The 19,372-nt window shown below is 30.6% G+C and overlaps 2 protein-coding genes across 2 annotated transcripts; both read left to right on the forward strand.

The window, feature by feature from the left end:
* The first annotated feature begins 151 nt into the window (after positions 1–151).
* Positions 152–2,078, forward strand: LOC129288806 (protein NTM1-like 9). Its single transcript, XM_054925557.1, has 3 exons — positions 152–475; positions 565–848; positions 1,227–2,078. The coding sequence occupies exons 1-3, from the start codon at positions 301–303 to the stop codon at positions 1,341–1,343; spliced, it is 576 nt and encodes a 191-aa protein (XP_054781532.1). The 5' UTR covers positions 152–300; the 3' UTR covers positions 1,344–2,078.
* An 11,962-nt stretch (positions 2,079–14,040) lies between these two features.
* Positions 14,041–15,655, forward strand: LOC129287695 (protein NTM1-like 9). The gene is made up of 4 exons (XM_054923920.1): positions 14,041–14,318; positions 14,475–14,740; positions 15,106–15,276; positions 15,378–15,655. The coding sequence occupies exons 1-4, from the start codon at positions 14,144–14,146 to the stop codon at positions 15,507–15,509; spliced, it is 744 nt and encodes a 247-aa protein (XP_054779895.1). The 5' UTR covers positions 14,041–14,143; the 3' UTR covers positions 15,510–15,655.
* Positions 15,656–19,372: the final 3,717 nt, after the last annotated feature.

A 19,372-nucleotide genomic window follows, 5' to 3' on the forward strand; every position in this document is an offset into this window, starting at 1 on the left:
AAGATCCCTCCTCCTTCTTGTGCGCTTTAGATGGTGTGTCTGGACTCCATACGTGTTCGAATATTACAGGACCGGACCTCTCAAGTCTCACCTCATGTTTTAATTTATCTTAATTTTTACTACTTATTTATGACTCCTTAAATAAGGAGGGATCGGTGTGTAGAAGGCACAGCTTCAGTTGATCGAGTCAGTCCTTGCCCTGTCTCAGTTCTTTCACAAGTGCGATCCCTCTCTCCTGTTCAATCACCTCAAGCATCATCGTCTCCCTCAAATTCTCCCCTTGCCCTTTCCAACGAAACCATGGCTGATCCAGCTCCCAAGCGGAAACGTATGCCGGTGGGATGCGGATTCCGTCCGACCGAACAAGAGCTCATCGCTCACTACCTTCACCACAGATTGAAGGCTGATGATCCATCCATTTACACTACCATCCCTGAGATTGACGTTTGCAAGTACGAGCCCCCCGATTTATTAGGTATCCTACTTTAACTTTCGTTTTAAATTATTTTTTTTAAATACTTCACAATCTTGCTTTGTGGCGTTCGATTTTGCTTTCTTATCCAGCTCTGGCTGCTTCCGCGATTTCGTTGACCGAGTTCGACGACTCAGAATGCTATTTCTTCGCCCCTCGCGATTATAAGTACTCTAACAGTACTCGGTCGAACAGGGCAACATCGCGCGGCTTCTGGAAAGTTACCGGCAGAGACAGAAAAATTAAGGATAGAGACACCAACAAAGTCATTGGAATCCAAAGAATTTTAGTTTTTTATGAAGGACGTTTTCCTCAAGGAATTAAAACAAGTTGGGTCATTCATGAATACCATGATGCTACATTTTCTCTCAACCAGGTTAGTTGCATGTTGAAGGAGTAAACTTTTACCAATTATATGTCTATAGATATTAATCAACAGGAGGATATATGGTGCGCTGATATTCATTTTGTGCTCATGAATTTTCTGAGTTTCAAAACTGTCTTGCGACTGTGGTCAGTGGAGGGGGTATTTTTTTCTCATTTTATTGTTAATATTGTCATTGGTTGTGTGACTAGCTTTATGACTCAATTTTAACAAATCTCAGTGTTTGATGACTACTTTTTATCATTAATTTTCATGCAATGATGCTGTCAATTCTGATGAATTTCTTTTGAATTGATGAGTGGTGTCAATTCTCATTTTATGCTCTAATTATAACAAATGAGCGCTTACTTATTCTTTTAAATGTTGCAGAGAACTCATGTTGTATGCAAGCTAATGAAGAAATATGACAAGAAAACAAGAAAAAAAATCAGTACAGACTTGAAGATTCAAACTCCTTCTCAGTCAAATGAACTACAGAATTTATGATTCAAACACCTTCCCAATCAAATGAAATTATAGCAACGATTCAAACACCTTCCCAATCAAATGAAATTACAGATTTGATTCACATATTTTCTCAAATAAATGAATCTACTGATCTGATGATTCAAACACCTTTTCAATCAAATGAAGTTACAGATTTGATGATTCAAACACCTTTTCAATCAAATGAATCTACAGGTTTGATGATTGAAATACCTTTTCAATCAAATGAAGCTTCAAACTCAATCATTCAAACACCTTCTTGGTCAAGTGAAATTTCAGACTTGATGATTGGAGCATCCTCCCATTCGAATGAAGTTACAGACTTTATAATGCAAACACCTTTTCAATCAAATGAAGCTGCAGACCAAATGATTCAGATATCTCCTGAACTAAATTCAATTATTGAGGCGTCTAATGATTTGGAAGAGCTAATCGCATCTGTCTCCAAGTATATGTATGAGTTGTCTCCAAGGGTGGTTATTGGAAATGACTGTAACACCTAGTATGCATTAGCATGAAGGAAGAAAATCATGTGTTAAAGGAATAGCGATGTAGCGTTGGTGTACGCTATTTTTTTTTCAGTAAGTTTTCTAAATTCTTGTGATTTAGCAAAAAGAATGCCATGTACCTTTTTTAGTTTCAAGTTTTAGTTATTTAACTTGTAGACAAGGGAGTAATTAGGCTAGTAACCGAGTCCGTTTAATTATATTATTTTTAAATTAATGTAAATATGTGTCACCCAAAAATAGTTTTTTTTAGCTCCACGATGACAGATTTTTTAGTATAAATTATTGATTGAATTTTTTTTTGTAATATACAGATTATTAAATACGAAGAGGAAAATAAATAAAATATATACCTTTTATTTTTAAACAATATAAGATTAAAATTGATGATTTGACCTGTAGAGTGAGAATTTTTTTATTGGTGTGAGAATTTTTAAACAAGTTTTTCAATAAGATTATTTTAAAATAATAATTTGATCTCACGATCTTATATATTTATATTTTTTATTGAAAAACTTGTTTGCAAATCATCCCTCAATAACGTATTTTTTTAAATATTTTGAGTTTAGTGGCATATTTTGGTCCTAATGAGACCTCTAGGTTCAACTCATCTAATTTTTTTTATTATAAAAAAGTTACATCTTATGCAATGGTAAAACTTGAGGTGAGCTAGTTTAGCCATTTCAATGACAAAACTTGCATTTTCATTAATAATAATAGTAATTATTACTATATAAAAAAGCGCATCAAATTTTTATTGTAGAACTGTTCATCCGCTGTCTTTTTTTTTAATTTTTGTCTAATGTGGGTCCCACATTCTTCAATAATCAATACTCCTCCAATTCCTTTTAAAGTTATTTTTACTAATATTATCAATATCAATGCAAAAAAAATATATAAAGAATAAATGTGTGAAATTTTAAATATGTCCATATATCATAAATTTAAAAACTGATGTCATATTATATTTTCTCTCTTATAAAGGGTAGTTTTAGAAATATTTTTTAAATATTACTTAAAAAACTACATAGTAATTTATAAATAGAATTAAATATATTTTTTAAAATGTGATTTATAAATGGGATCGTGAGAGAGTAGCTTTCACTATTCAATTTATGGAATTTTCCCGTTCCTTCTTTGGTCCTTTTCCTTCTTCAAGGTCAAGCTCCTAACATCTATGCCTAACCCTTGACAGAACTCAAGAGTTGAATTGCCCCAACGACATCTTCATTTTGGACAAGGCTGAGGATCTCATAATCGACCTTTCCCTTTTTGATTGTTCACCCATTTCATTCATTCCACTAGCATCCCTTACTTTGATTGATTTTTCGGGTGTTCGTGATAGTATAGTTGATCTTTTATATCGAAAGTTATCCACATGTGCCCCTTTAGGGGAATGTTTTGTTCTTCGATTGTCTTGTTGTGGTTCATTTGTATCTAGTTTGTTTTGGGTTCATTTTTTCCTTTCTTAGAGGATTTGTTTGGCTTTGTGAGTTTCAATTCCATTTAGAGTGGAATAACCTTGATGCCCTTGACGTTCCAGGTTTGTTTTGTTCTCCATTCAGTTGTCTAAGCCTTACGCGGGCAATTTAAGGAATGTATATTTTTTAGCTTATCAGATCCATGCTATTGAGAATTTATGCTTCTATGGTCAATTTGAACACAAGTACATTTTTTGGCTTATGTGTGCGCACTTCCTTGACATGTGAGATTTGGTTTCTACCTGATGCTGGGGCTAGGATTGCCTAATTTCTCCCATTCCCTTCATATTGATGGGTTTCTCTGTATTTAAATGAAATTTATAGCTCTTGGTTGGGAATTTTTTATCAGTGAAGTAATGAATGGGCAATAGATAACTTATCAATAAACCTTTTAGGTTGTGTTGTATGTAACATATGAGAAAATTAAACATGACAATCTAGCATAATAAGTGTGATTATATTAGTGAATTAATGAGATGTGTGGTTAGAGAGATCTAATTAGTAGACATGGTTTTGTTTTTAGCCCAACATATGGGTTCAAGTTGAAGTCAGGCCATTCGGGCATAAAAAGAGGAAGAAAAAGTGAAGGAACGCCCTATGTGCCACATACCATGGCATGTGGTCAATTCACGGTGGTGCATAGAGACAGATTTAAATGCAATGGGCCTCACGGTGCATGGCCAAAATCCTAACTTTATCAGTTGCGTTCACATGTGAAATCAAAAAAGAGTAGAGGGAGAAATCGAAGGGCACGTCTAAGGCAATCGTGTCAATTTTGTACTTGACTTTTTTCTTAAGATTATCCCCATGAATTAGATGCTAATGTAATTAACATGATCTTGATATGATTATTTACATGGTTATCTCAATGAATTTATTAGCTACTTGCATTTATGATTAATTATCATGCATTTGTATAACTTAGATATACTTTGGTTATTAAGTAGTTATATCTGCCCCTCTCTTTTAACATATTACAAGAGCTAATTCATCTAAGAAGAATAGAGAAAAAGTGCATTAGGTCAAGCAATAATAATCACTTCTATAGGCTTTCTTTTTTTGTTTTAATATGTGTGTTTAGTTTATAATATTGCCAACTAGGATAATATATTTTTGATCTACTTGCATTATGAGTTTTGTGTTGAGTAGAAGTGTATTTTGGGCCTTTGAGAATCTAGTTTGATGCTTATGTTTATATTAATTGGCCAAAATATTTGTGTAAGTAAAAATAATTATTATATGCATGATTTGAGAATTTGAATATTATTATGGTCTCCCCTTGTGTTTTTAATGTCCAAGGGTGAGAAGTTGATATTAACTATTTATGAATGAAAAGGAAAATTCATGCATGTAATGAATTATTGATAAATAAATGATATATAAAGTATGATGATTAAGTGATAATTATTGTGATAAATGTGATTGAGACTTTGGCCCCCCCGCCAGTTATGGAAGGGTTTGAGTAGTTAAATGCTATATTGGTGAATATATATATTATGTGAAGTAGGGCACAAAAAGAAAATAAGAAGGAAAGTTTTTCTTTAATTTTGAAATGTATTTCTCAATGCTTAATCAATTTTATGCTTCCATATAGGTTTAATTGAATTATGTGAGTTATTGATATATTTTAAAGATTTAAAATCCCTTTGTTTTAAATAATTTGTAAAGATACATGTTAATGATTTATTTAAGTTAGTCTCTTGTAGGAAAATTTTTTTAGGTTAATTCTTGATTAATCATGATTAATATAATAATTTAAGTCTTAATTTAAGGCACCCTCTTACAATTGACCTCCCCCTAAACCCGCATCACGAAAATACAAAACCAGTCAAGCACATATAATAATTTAGGTATAATTTTTTTAGATTTAAAGCAAAATATTAGTCACGATTGGCGGTGGGGGAACACGGAAAAACAGATACCACCAAATAATAATATTATGTTATATCATTTATATTTACAATTTACAGTAAAATTATTATATTATTCAGATTTTTTAGATTTAAAATAAAATATTAGTTACGATTGGGGGAATTTGAAAAAACAGGACCACCAAATAATAATATCATGTTATATCATTTAGACTTACAATTTAGAATAAAATATTAGTTATGGAAGAGAAGGGGGGAGACTCATAGCCGGTAATTCAAGCAAGCTGAGCTTATTCGAATCAGATTTTAAGTATTCTACTCCTTTTAAAAAGTTCATATAGTCAAGTTTAACTCTAATATCTTCGGACTTCAGGCTTATTCAGGCTAGCTTGAATACTCAAAACTTTTAAAAAATATTTTGTTTTGCCTTCTTTGAACTGATTTTAATTTGTAATTTAAAATTTAATTTTTTTCCAAACAATATGAACATAACAACGTATTCTAGATTAGTAAAATATATGTAATAAATCATAAAAAATACATTAATATTAATAACAAAATTTAGAAAGTTAATTTCTTAATTTAACAATAAAAGCATGCTACCAATAAAGCTTAGAAGGGTTCAAACAACTTAAAAGTAAGAGTTTAATATTACATAATTGCATAATTCCTTCACAAAGAAAGATGAAAATTTCACAATACAGTTCATAACAGCATACTGTCATTTTTTTTTCTAATTTTCTATTCCTCTTGACTCTCTTGATTGATATTGTCATTATCATCTAAAGCTACATATGAACTCTCAATAGCAGTCACATCAACATTTCAAATTTATTCAGATTATTTCCTCTCATTTTCAATCACCATTTCATTATATGCAATGAGTGAAAAAATTTTATAACATAATTTAATGAAATTAATTTCTAATCAAGAAAGAAAAATGTATATCAGAATAATCATATATTATCATCATCTTGAAAATCATGCAACTAGTTACGAGTGCAAATAAGAGCTTAAAAATTATCAAAAAGAATAGTACTTCGATATTCTATAAGAACACAAGAATCAATGCTGAATGCTGATTCACTTGCCACTATCGTGATTGGAATATTAAGGATATCAATTGCTATCTTTAAAAGAATTGAAAATCTACCCTTATTAGTATTTCACCAATTAAGTACATCTAATTCTTGATACACATGAGGCTAAAGTATTACTTTCTCCAAATAAAATTCCAGCTCAAACTTGTAACAAACATAAAATTCATGCTTGTATAATTAATCCAATCCTGCATTATGTAAAAATTTGAAGTAGTATATCTCTTAAAAAATTAAAATAAGATTAAAAATATGGGGGAAAAATAAACTTACATCTAAAACCCATTGAATATTACTTGTTCTTGTTGAAACACTAAAAGTAATGGAGGATTAAGCTTGATTTCCATGCGTTACCATTGTTGAACTTGATCCAACTCTAAGATTAGAAGTAGAAGTCATCTCTTTATATTGATTAGAAATATATTTCAATTTGCTTTGGATATTTTCAATCTTCGCATGACAACTTATAAGATCAATCTTGGCATACATATACTGTATCATTTGGATTTTCATTTGTGAATCAAGCATAGTTGCAATTGCAAGGATAGTACTATAATCATTTCAATACTTATTAAACTTTTCTTTCATTCTTTTGGCCATTTCATTGATTACAAGATCACCATTAAACATATTTCCATCTAACAAGAGCTAAATTTTTGACACTTGAGAGAAATACAAATTTGAAGTGGGATAAGATGACCTAGACATCAATCTTGTTATGACATCAATCTTGTTATAACATGGTCTCAAAAAATTCCACATCTCCTTTCCTCTCTTCCACTCTTCATATGTTAGGCAAGATGTGAAACCTATATCATGGCAAGATAAGTTGGTAAAAGCACGGTGATAGTTTAATACACTTTCAAGCATTGTAAAAGTTGAATTACATCTAGTGGGCACGTCCATTCTCAAGCCCATCGAACTATCAATCCCCCCAACCTCTTCAACACATTTCTTGAAAGCAATCATCCTTACCTCTATCCTTCTCGCATACTTAATGCTTTTCCTAATTTTGTTTAAAACAGTACTTGTCACTTGCAAACTTTCTTGAACAATTAGGTTTAAAATATGGGCACAACACTTTATATGAAAAAATTTCCCTTCACAAATCAAGCTTGTACTGTCTTGCAAAGCTAGCCTCTCTTTCAATTTCTCTTGCATATTATTATTTGCAGAGGTATTGTCTTATTGATCCCCCATTCCACTAAAAAATTATATACTTTTCTAGTCAATTTTACTCCAAAATGTGGGGCTTTCATGTGACAAAAAGAAAGTATTTTACTATTTAACATCTAATTTTTATCAATAAAATAAGCAGTCAAACTTAAAACCTTCAGAGGTTACAACAATCCAACAATTAGATGTCAAAGAAAGTCTTTTAATACTATTTAACAATTTATGTTTCAAGGCTTCTTTGTGCCCTTGATAGACTTTTATGACATCACTTACTGCTGTTTTTCTAAAAATGCACTTCACACTAGGATTCAAGACTATAGAATAGTGCCTAAACTATTTATATTCAATAATGGAATAAGGCAAATCATTTTGAATTTTCATCATAGACAAAGAATTCTATGCCTCCTTTTTATCAAGTTTCCTAGATCTTAATTTTCCATCTTTATCCATCAACATTAACCAAACATCATGATACTTAGCTAGTTGTGGACAATTCTTAGCATGCCATGCTAAATGAGATGTGCCATTAGCTTTAAATCCAGCTAAATCTTTATTGCACCCATTACATATAGCCTTTATTTTACCATCAACTATAACTTTTGGAAAATACTTCCACACATTAGATGTACAAGTTTTGACTCTTTTATCTATAGAAAGCTTCCCTTGTTGTTCAGAAGTTGTTCTTTTTCTAAGACAAATAGATTTTTCCATATTCTTTTCAGATGTAGATGCAGACGTAGTACTACCTACCTTACTAACATGCAAATTATCATCCACTTTACTACTATTAGCACCCACATTTTCACTATCAATAGAACACCCAATTTTAATATATTTCTTTTGATTAGAAGACATTTTTTATTGCATATAATTGAGACACACAAAGCAATTAAATAAGATCAATTAGCCACTAGACAATAAAATAAAATCAGACAACAATGGACCATTAGAAAGGCAGAAAAATCAAACAATGGAGTATGATCTTGAATTTTTAGAAAGGCATAAACAAAACAATTAAATTCAGAAAGGCAGAAAATGGAAGACACCAGATATGAAACTATTTATAAACACAAAATGATGTTTAGGAGCTACATTGTTCTATACTGAAACTATATATGAGAGTGACAGGATTTCAAAATTTAGAATATGGTAGGCTCCTGTGACGTTAACTTCTCCATTAGACTGGAAAGTTTTGCGTGCTCACTTGCTGCCTTTTCAAGCATAAGCCATATGTTTCCACAGAATTTCATTGTTTAATTAAATTATATCAAAGTTCTTGGAGTTTGGTGATCTAATAATAAATAATGTCAACTATATATTTAACACAAATGAGTTGCAGTGTTGTGATCTTTTTCTCAGAGATTTTTCATCAATTTCCACGTTAATTCCTATTATCTAATATCTATAGATAACTCTCATAACAACCATATTTGTTATTTCTTTTACACCAAAGCAACGAAATGAAAGTCACAGAATTGGTATAAAAAGGAGACAAGAATCTCATACACAGCTACAATTGTTATTTCTTCAAGTTTAGAGATACAAAATTGAACTTGGAGAGAAGAATGAGAGTCTGGAGGCGAATACGATTGACGGCAAAGACCACAAACTTGAGAATAGAGCTTCAAAGATCAAAGCTTTGCTACTTTGGATTGAAGTTCAGACAAGGATTGAAGAGTGATGCATTTGTCAGGAGAATGAGAAGTGAGAAAGAGAGTGGAGAGATTGAGAATTGATGAAGATTGACTAAGGTTGTGCATTGGCAGCTCGGAAGAACTGAAGAAGTTAGACGAAGATGGAAGAACTGAACTAGGTCCTGTGGGCGACAGCATGTGAGCTATGCGATAGTCGACAGCGTGAGAGTTGAGGACAATGACAACATGAAAGCTGAGGGTTTTTCGTTTTACAAGCAAGTTGGAGGGCTGAGGCGTCTCGACTCTTGCATTTGGATCTTTCCTTTCTCTCTCGTGTGTGAGTCTCCATTCATGACTTCATTGGGCGTGTGCTATGTGCTGTACTGTCGTGGGTTTTGTTTTTCAATTGAAATTGAATTAATCAATTTGCATTTTTTTTATTTTCTGTGGGTATTCGAGCCTCGAGCTTGGCCCAAATTTTGTCGGGTTTATTTGGGAAGCCTAAATAGGCTCAAACATTAAAAAATTATTTTTTTATTTGAGCTTGGTTCTAATTTTTTCAGATAGATTCAGGCTAACCCATCAGGTTAGGTCCAAATTACTAGCTCTTTAGAAACAAAAGACAGGGGCAATGAAATAATGATATGATGTTATATCATTTAAATTTAGCATTTACACTAAAATATTAGTTACTATTAGGAAAAAAGGAAAATGATAAAAAAAACGGAAGACAGGGACGACCAAACAATAATATTATGATATTTCAATCTCCAATATTCTCATATTCTAATTATATTCTAATATTGTTCAAAGACTTGATTGATTGATTTCGTTCACAGGAGCACAATTCATCTACTGTAACGATGGCCATCCCTCGTTGATACAGGTTATAGATAATAGATTATTTTTGAATGAGAAATAAACATCAACATCGACGATATATGAAAAATGGGGAATGAGTAACCGTAAAAAAGACGCTAGTACTCAAAATTGACATACAAGTACAATGAAACGAAATGAAATGAGTGAACAAATCCTTGCGGGGAACATAACAAACCATGAACAAAAGAAGAGTACAATGTCACGGATGATATCTCCGTGATCGTGTAAAGACTAATGTAATGAACGATCCGCTGGTTAGCCTCGCACAATATGGGTAAAGGGGGCGACATTGGCATTGGGGGTGTTCTGCCTCAGTCTTCGAACTGAGTGCACAACTGGTCAGGGGCTAGTGCCGCCTCCCTGATGAGCCCATGACAGGGCGAAACCAGTGTGATTCGTATGTGGTAATGCTTGTCCTGAGGATTATGGGGCCCTCCAGGACGCCGCACGGGCGTCGTGTGCTGCGCCAGACTCTCAGCCCGTGACAACAAGGAGCAAATAGTGGGGTCAATACCTTGAAAGCTAAAAGGCTAAACCTCTAAAACTTGGGCAGCAAGTTTAGCCGTTTTATTCATTTCACTTTAAATAATACAAGGTTGTTTAAGAATTAAAAAATAATCAGAATAGGAAAAAAAATTAGATATCTGATTATTTGGAAAAATTAATCTAAATGGATTTTTGAAATAAGCCTTATGATAAATGAAAAAGAAAATTTAAAAAGACATAGCGATTTTCACGAGAATTGGATGGAATACAAGGTTAACTTTATATTGATGCTGTGATTTGGTATATGACGAAAGCATAGATGGAGGTTCGCAACAATTATTCTCTGTACAAATACCATAACTAATATTTTTATGGCTTAGCAATTAAAATTTTATTTACATGCAAGCTATATTTTAGGAAAAAAAACGGATTTTTTTATTAATTTATCCTCTAAAATGAAGGTGATGATGTGTCATTTATATCTTCTTCTGTAGATTTAAAAACTCCCCCTATTAGATTCATCAGACATTTTTAACATGCTTTATTGAAATTAAAAAAAAATCTTAAAAATTAATAAGTTTTCACATTTATCTTTTAATAAAGATAAAAATGATTATTTTTAATATTTTTTTAACATTTAATAACAATAGGAAGACAAAAATAAATATAAATTTTTTTTGAAATGTTTCATAAATAAAATTAAAATTAATTTTCTTTCATTATCATTTATTTTATTTATATGTGGTATCTATCACCTCTTATCTTTGTTACTTGTCAATCGTCACCGTCCCAAACATAAGGCTGACTTGATGGGCAAGTGTTTTTTTGATTTATTATTATTTTCTTTTTAACATATTCACTCTATTTTTTAAAAGAGTTAAATATTTAAAAATATAAGATATTTTTAATTTTTTGAGATGTAATCATTATTTTTTTTAAAAGTGTTCCTATTGATAATGACTTTATATTTATTATAAGGTGTTTAATATGAAAAGATATAGTTAGTTTAAAAGTAAATAACTACTTTATTGAGGGGTGAGATTCAGTTAAAAATACCTTATATTTTTAAATAAATTATTTTTTATTTTTAAAATAAAAAACAAAAACAACTTCAAATTGTTTTCATTTTATTTTCCTTATTTTAAAATATACTATATTTGATCATTAGAAATTATAGTTACCTTGATCAATTTATATTATTAATCACCACCACTAACTGCTTATAATCATTATTATCAATTCATTTTTTAATTACAAAACTACTTTTTAATTGATATAACCAAGTGAATTTTCATTTCATTTTATTTTAAAAAATAATTTTAAAAATTGTATTATAAAACAATTTTTGAAAATAAAAAATAAAAATAGAAACCAACCAGGCCCTGAAAAACTGACTCAGAAGATTCGTTTTCTTAATGAAAGAAAGCATGGTGGGCTATGACGGTGGGGTTTAGGTATAGAAAGGGACTTGGCTAGCAATAATACCTCTTAAAATGTTTCTACAAATTCACAATATTATCTAAATTTTTAAACTTGGGCTGCAAGTCTTCTTCGTTTATTTTTATTTTTTGGGTGAGATTTCATTCTAGAATCTTCGACCCTGTTCTGAAACATTACCAGCATCTGAATACAGAGTCATTGTAGGGAGAAAGTTAATTAGCGTAGCGCGTGGAAGATTCCGTTGATGCCTTCTTTCCTAGTTTAAGAATGATGGATGTGCAAGTGTGCGTCGAAATGATGGATTTTTGTAGTCAAACAAAGCCTTGCAAGGTCAATTGACGTGACGCGTCTCGGAAAAGTTGGTTCAACGCATCGATGCTACATTTTATCTAAAAATGGTGCTGCTTGCAAAGCTTTGGAGGAAAAAGCACAGATGTACGAACAAGACATGGAAGGCTTCATTGGTTATAATATGTAAGTTTTGTACAGATCAGTGATCACGGATGCTTAAGGTTCATAAAAGAATAAGACTGGTCTTAGCTTTAATTTCAAATTACAGTGCAGAGAAAGAAAGAAAGAAAGAAAGAAAGGTGATCGAGAGTGGTCATGGAATGGAATTAGAAAAAAAGAAAAGAGAAAAAGTGGCGAGGCGGAACCAAGGAGGATGCGTCCAGTCTCCAAATCAGAAAACGCGGAGCCTTTTGTACGGACAAGCTGTGAGTGGTGGGACCCCTCTCTTCATTACGTGTCGCGTCATTACAAGTCCTCCCACTTCATCCATGCATGACGTTATATATCCCCACACCACTGGTATTACTCTTTCTTGTATAATATTTAATATTTAATTAACTATAATTAAGTAAATTAGTTAACTTTATTATTCCTTGTTTAATATTTTTTTTCGATAACAAAATTTCCTTGTTTAATATTGTAAAACACTTTTCTCTAAAATATCATGTTAAAAAATATAAATTACTTTGGTCTTTCCACATGCAATTAATATTTTTTTAAAAAAATCATAATTAAATAGTGTAATCCATAAGATTTTTGAATTAAAATATTCCATTAAATAAGTGCAAATAATAAATAATGAAAAATATAAAAAATGAATAATTTTAAATGTTACTAACTAAGTTATTGAAAGTAATGAAGCATAAATCAGTTAAAGTGTCTTATAATTTTGAACAAAGAAAATATTTATTAATATTATATAAATATGTGCAGTCATTTTTATTGTACTATTTCATCTCACTTTGAGAATTTTTGGAAAAGATTCATTGTGCCAAAATAAGGCACCTAAATAAAAATAAAATTTTATTGACAATGCTTTTCTAATATTACCCTTTTCATTATTATCTCTTTTTAACATTCTTTCATAAATAGAATATTAAATGAAGATATTTTTAAAATTTTAAAATTTTATTTTAAAAATATAAAATTATTAAGTATATTTAATGAATTTTATTGATATGCATAACTTTATTTAAATATGTGTTATAAATTTAGACAAAGAAAATGATACTTTCTTAACAAAGGTATTAAATGTCAAAAATAAAGAAAAAAAATTGAAAATTAATGAAAGTGGTGTGAAAAAAATATTAAATAAGAGAGATAAAAAAAGCTTGATGTCTAAGAATTCTACTAAAGTAAAATTTCTCAACTAAATCTTATATTTCAGGTAGAAAAGAAGTGTTGATACTTGATACTCAATAATTTTTATACTTTTGATTACTCCACACCTTTTCAACAAGAAGTGGTGGATGATAAAAGTTCTTATTTTGTGAACCCAACTAATTATAATCATTATTAAGGCTTGAATGTAATTATTTTAGTCAAAAGAAGAAGAAGAAGAAGTGTTAAGTTACACCGTTACACCAACCTGGCAGCTTCCAACATTATTCATTACGCCACAAATTGTTCATTAATTTATTATTTCATCTACTATTTGTTTAATTTTAAACTTTATATCTTTGACAAAACTATGCTACGTGAAATTGGGTGGTACCTTTTTCAAAATTGCTCACCATTTTAATTTAATTCTACAACTTATTTATTGCCTTCTTTAAAGAGGGCTGTGAGTTATGCTCATCAAGTAAAGAGTGTTACCTTCCATATATTGTTGCATCGAAACACACGACAACGCTGCAAGCAGTGCTCTCTCTTCCTCTCTCTCTGAAAGCTTCTTCTCCATCAAGCTTATCTGATTAATCATAGTTGAGAGCCAACCATGGCGGACCCAGCTCCTCTGCTGCAAGATATGCCTAAGGGGTTCAGATTCCTTCCCACCGATGAAGAGCTCATCCGTCATTTTCTCCACCACAAATTCATGAACGATGATCCTTCTATTCACGACACCATCCCCGAGATTGATATTTGCAAGCACGAACCCTGGGAATTACCAGGTATCAGAATCCAAGCCCCAGATCTCTTCTTCTTCTACTACACGCCGATATCTGCAGTTTCTCTTTTAAATTTTTCATGCTCCAATCATCTTATGTCGTGCCGTTTGATTTTGCCTGTTTAAATTTCGGCTGCTCCTCCAACTTCTGCTGGTTCAGAGTTTTCGCTGATCAAGTCGGACGACCCACAATGGTTTTTCTTCAGTCGTCTCGATTACAAGTACCCTAGTAGTACTCGATCTAATAGGGCAACGTCGCGGGGCTACTGGAAAGCCACCAGTAAGGAAAGGAAAATTACAGAACGAGACACTCACAATGTCATTGGGACCAAGAAGACTCTGGTTTTCCACGAAGGTCGTGTTACAGGCATTAATACTAATTGGGTTATTCATGAATATCATGATGCTCTCTTTCCTTCAGACCAGGTATGCTTCTATTCTTTGTTTCCTTGCTAGCAAGTGGAAACTTTATCATTTATGTGTTTATAGATTTGTTCTTATAAAGCCAAAGTAAGCTATTAAAACGTGAATTTTCTGGTTTAAAACTGTCTTATTACAACTATGATTAGGAGTTCTTTCTAGCTAGTTCTGGCTTTACAGTCCATGAAGTTATGTATTGGCTGAGTCACTTTTTCGATTTTGACGCATCACATCGTTTTGGTGACTAATGTCTATCACTAGTTTTTCATGCGGGGAAGACTTCATGTTTATATTGCTTCATCATTCCTATCAGAGGTCTACGCTCTAATTCTGACAAATGAATAATTCTTGATTATTCTTCCATGTTGCAGAGAACGCATGTTCTATGTAGGTTAATGAAGAAACCCAAGAATGAAACAAAAGGAAAGATGGGTGAACAAATTTATGATAGAAGGGAGCCAAGTAACCATATGGTTGTTGAGTATGAAAATCAAGCAACTGCACATATGATTCCAGAAGTGCGCAGACAAATTCTTGATCAGGTATTGTTAAGTATAATGTTCATATATCATGCTGTAGGAAGATGTGGAATAGAATGAGAACTAATATTCGACTGATATATATATATATATATATGATTTAGGTACAAAATTTCTCAAACATGGATTCAATGATTCAATCACCTTCGACGGCTGAGATGCCCTGGGAGTCGGAAGGAGAATTTGATTGCAATTCATTCTTGCTGTCATCTCCAAGAATGGATGAGCAAGAGTAATTGGAAACGATAACAGCATCAGACATGCATTGACATGTGAAGAAAGGACAACTATTCATGTTACACTAAAGGATAAAGAATTGAAGTGTATTTCCTTGAAGTGTTATCTAATGATTTAGCCCGTTGAACAAGGGTTTTGTTTTACATAGTGGGGTTGGTCTGTTGTAAGTCGCAACTTACTTCTGATTATATTAAGTTTACATAATACAATTTCGTATATCTAGGTTTATATTTGGTTGATTAACATGTTCATTAGTATAAGCTACTAAGAAGAAAAAAAATTATGGTGTATACGGAATATTGTTAGATATGAAAATGTCAAATAACACACACACACACACACACTCAAATAAAAATAAATATGTGATAATGTTAAATAATATTAATAATTAAGTTAGATATGAAAATCTCACTTTGTGTTTTCAAAATGAAGTATTTCTCCTGGTGCTGAAAAAATAGATATTATGGCGTTGAGTTATTTAAAAGAATCTTTTATCTTATTTTTATTGAAAGATTTGACAAAAAATAATCTGAGAAGCGGCAAAAGTATAGAAATTGCAGGGCCAGCAGCAAGTTTTTTCATTTAATTTTTTCCCTATAAAAACACGGGAGTGCTTAAGTAAATTGATCCTCTCAAATAAACATATTATTAAAAAATCATTTTAAACTATATGGTATATTAAATAAGGCCTGTAAATTATTTTTGAATCAGAAATAAGCATCAAGGTCGACAGTATATGGAAAATGGGAATAAGTAACGGTAAAGAGATACTTGTACTCGAAATTGATAATTAATCATACATAGAAATGAGAGAACAAATCCTAGCGGGGAACATAACAAACCATGAAAAAAGAAGAGAATAAGAAACAGATAGTGGGGCCAATACTTCGAAAGCTAAAAGCCAGGGAAACTTTGAAACTTGGGCATCAAGTTTCGCCGTTTCATTCATTTCATAATATTTGGAATTACAGTATCTCCATAACCAAAACACCATAAGTAATATTCGGAATGACAAAAGCATAATGGAGGTTTGCAACAAATATTCTCTACACGATAAGTAATATTTTTATAATTCTATGGCTGAACAATTAAAATTTTATTTACATGCAAGCTATATTTTATAAAAAAAATATTTTTTATTAATTTATCCTCTAAAATGAAGGTGAAGACATGTCATTTATAACTCCTATGTAGATTTAAACTTTTAACTTATTTATATAATTAATAAAAAATATGTTTGATCAGCAATTTTATTCGGACAATCTATCATCTCTTTTAAGATAGAAAAAGGAGTCATATTTATTAATAAAATATTCTTTCTGATCTTATTCATGTGTTACTTCTATCACATTTATCAAAGCTAATTTTTTAAAAATTTTATTAAATTTATCTTAAAATTTAATAAGTTTTTATATCTGCCCTTTACTAAAAACAAAAATAATTATTTTCAGAGTAAGATATTATAACCTCTTTTTTAATTTGCTAAAATTACAGGGACCTCTGTGGAAGATAAGTTTGTGTTTTGTAATTATTGATTTTATGAAAAGTTTGTATAGGTTTTTAAAATGAAAAAAAGATATACCTATAATTAAGATATAATAGAGGGAATGTCAATATATTTTACTCTTATTTTTAACAATTTTATTAATATTTAATAAAAACATAAAGATAAAGATAAAGATTAAAAATAATAAAATGTTTCATAAATAAAATAAAATTAATTTTATTTATGAAATATTTTATTATTTTATGATAAGTTTGTACAAGTGTTTAAAATAAAAAAAGATGTATCTGTAATTAAGATATAATAAAGGAAATATCAATGTATTTTTATTTTTTAATAATTTTATTAATATTTAATAAAAACATAAAGATTAAGATTAAGATTAAAAATAATAAAATGTTTTATAAATAAAATTAAATTAATTTTCTCAACAAAATTAACCTTTTCACCTGCCACATAGATTGTTTTCATATGTGACATCTATCATCCACCAATTACTTTGGTCTGATATCAAGGATTTGAAAAACATTACAAATTTTTAAACTTGGCAAGTAAGTTATATTTTTATTTATTATTTATTTCTCTGATTAGAAAATTCACTAGTCTTTTTTATAATTTATTTCTAACAACTTTATCAATATCAATATAACAAAATATGAGAAATAAAAGTGTGTGTAAATTATAAAATTTTAAATATGTCTGTACATAACAAATCTAAAAAATAATGTCATGTTAATTTTTTTTTCTCGTAAAGGTAATTTTTAATTTTTTTAAATATTATTTAAAAAGTCACACCATAACTTAAAAATAAAATTAAATAAATTTTTTAAAATATACTTTTATTATTAAAAAATATAAGATATTTTTAATCGCATCTCACCCTTAATAAAGTGATTACCTACTTTTAAACTAACACTATTTTTCTATATTTATCTATATTAAATACCCTATAATAAATATAAAGTTATTCATTTTCACTTTTAGAAAAAAAATAATGATTACATCTCAAAAGATTAAAATTATCTCATATTTTTTAACATTTAATCTTTTAAAAAATATATTATATTTTTAAATAAAGAAAGTAACTTATAAATGAAACAAAGGAATTCCAGAATTTTTAGTGACATCTTTTTCCGCTAAAGTCTTAACAATAAAACTTTGGGAGCAAGTTTCCGACCCACATGATATAAATTATAGGCTTAGCTTTAATTTTGCACTATCCTGAGCAAAATTCCTGAAAGATCCCTCCTCCTTCTTCCATCCTCCTTCCCCTTCACCTTTTCCGTTTTGTTTTTGTTTTTATTTTGTTTTTTCTAATACAAAGGGACACAAGGACAAAGCTTGAAAGAAAAAAATTCCCTCCCCCCCCCCCTTACGCGCTTTAGATGGCGCGTCGCAACTCCATACGTGTTCGAACACCACAAGACCTCCCACATCATCTTTTAATTTATCTTAATTTTCAATAATTATTTATGGCTCCTTATAAAAGGAGAGGTGGTTGTGCCAGAATGTAAAGCTTCAAGGGATCGAGTCAGTCCTTGCCCTGTCTCTGCTCTTTCACAAGTGCGGCCCCTCTCTCTTGTTCAATCACCTCAAGCATCATCGTCTCCCTCAAATTCTCCCCTTGCCCTTTCCAACGCAACCATGGCGGATCCAGCTCCCGAGCGGAAACTTATGCCGGTGGGATACAGATTCCGTCCGACCGAACAAGAGCTCATCGCTCACTACCTTCACCACAGATTGAAGTCTGATGATCCATCCATTAACACCACCATCCCTGAGATTCGATTTATTAGGTATCCTACTTTAACTTTTCGTTTTATTTTTTTTTTAATACTTCATAATCTTACTCTGTGGCGTTCGATTTTGCTTTCTTCTCCAGCTCTGGCTGCTTCCGCGATTTCGGCGACCGAGTTCGACGACTCTGAATGCTATTTCTTCACCCCTTGCGATTACAAGTATGAGGTGTTCATATGTAGGGTTTGATTTTATTTTGATAAAAATCACATCGAATCGAACCAATCAGTTTTAACATTAATAAAACTTGATGGTTTCAATTAAAATTAATTTGATTTAATTTTTATTTTAATTTAATTTGATTTGATTAAAGTTTGAATCTAAAATTTAATGAATTTTTTTTATCTTTATAATGGTTAAATTTTTTTATTTTAAATTAATTTATATATTATTAGCTCTTTTATTGTATGAAATGTTTTTACTTATTTTGTATTTTATTTCAATCACAATCGTAATATATTTATGGAAATTAAAAAGATTTTGAACTTTAATTAATTATATATTATATACATACATGTTTATCTTTTTTTTTTGCTTGATCTCAAATGTGTCAAAAATAAA

The sequence above is a fragment of the Prosopis cineraria genome, unplaced genomic scaffold, assembly GCF_029017545.1.
Source record: "Prosopis cineraria cultivar Desert tree isolate PC_DT_omini unplaced genomic scaffold, ASM2901754v1 PC12, whole genome shotgun sequence".
NCBI classification, from domain to species: Eukaryota; Viridiplantae; Streptophyta; class Magnoliopsida; order Fabales; family Fabaceae; genus Prosopis; species Prosopis cineraria.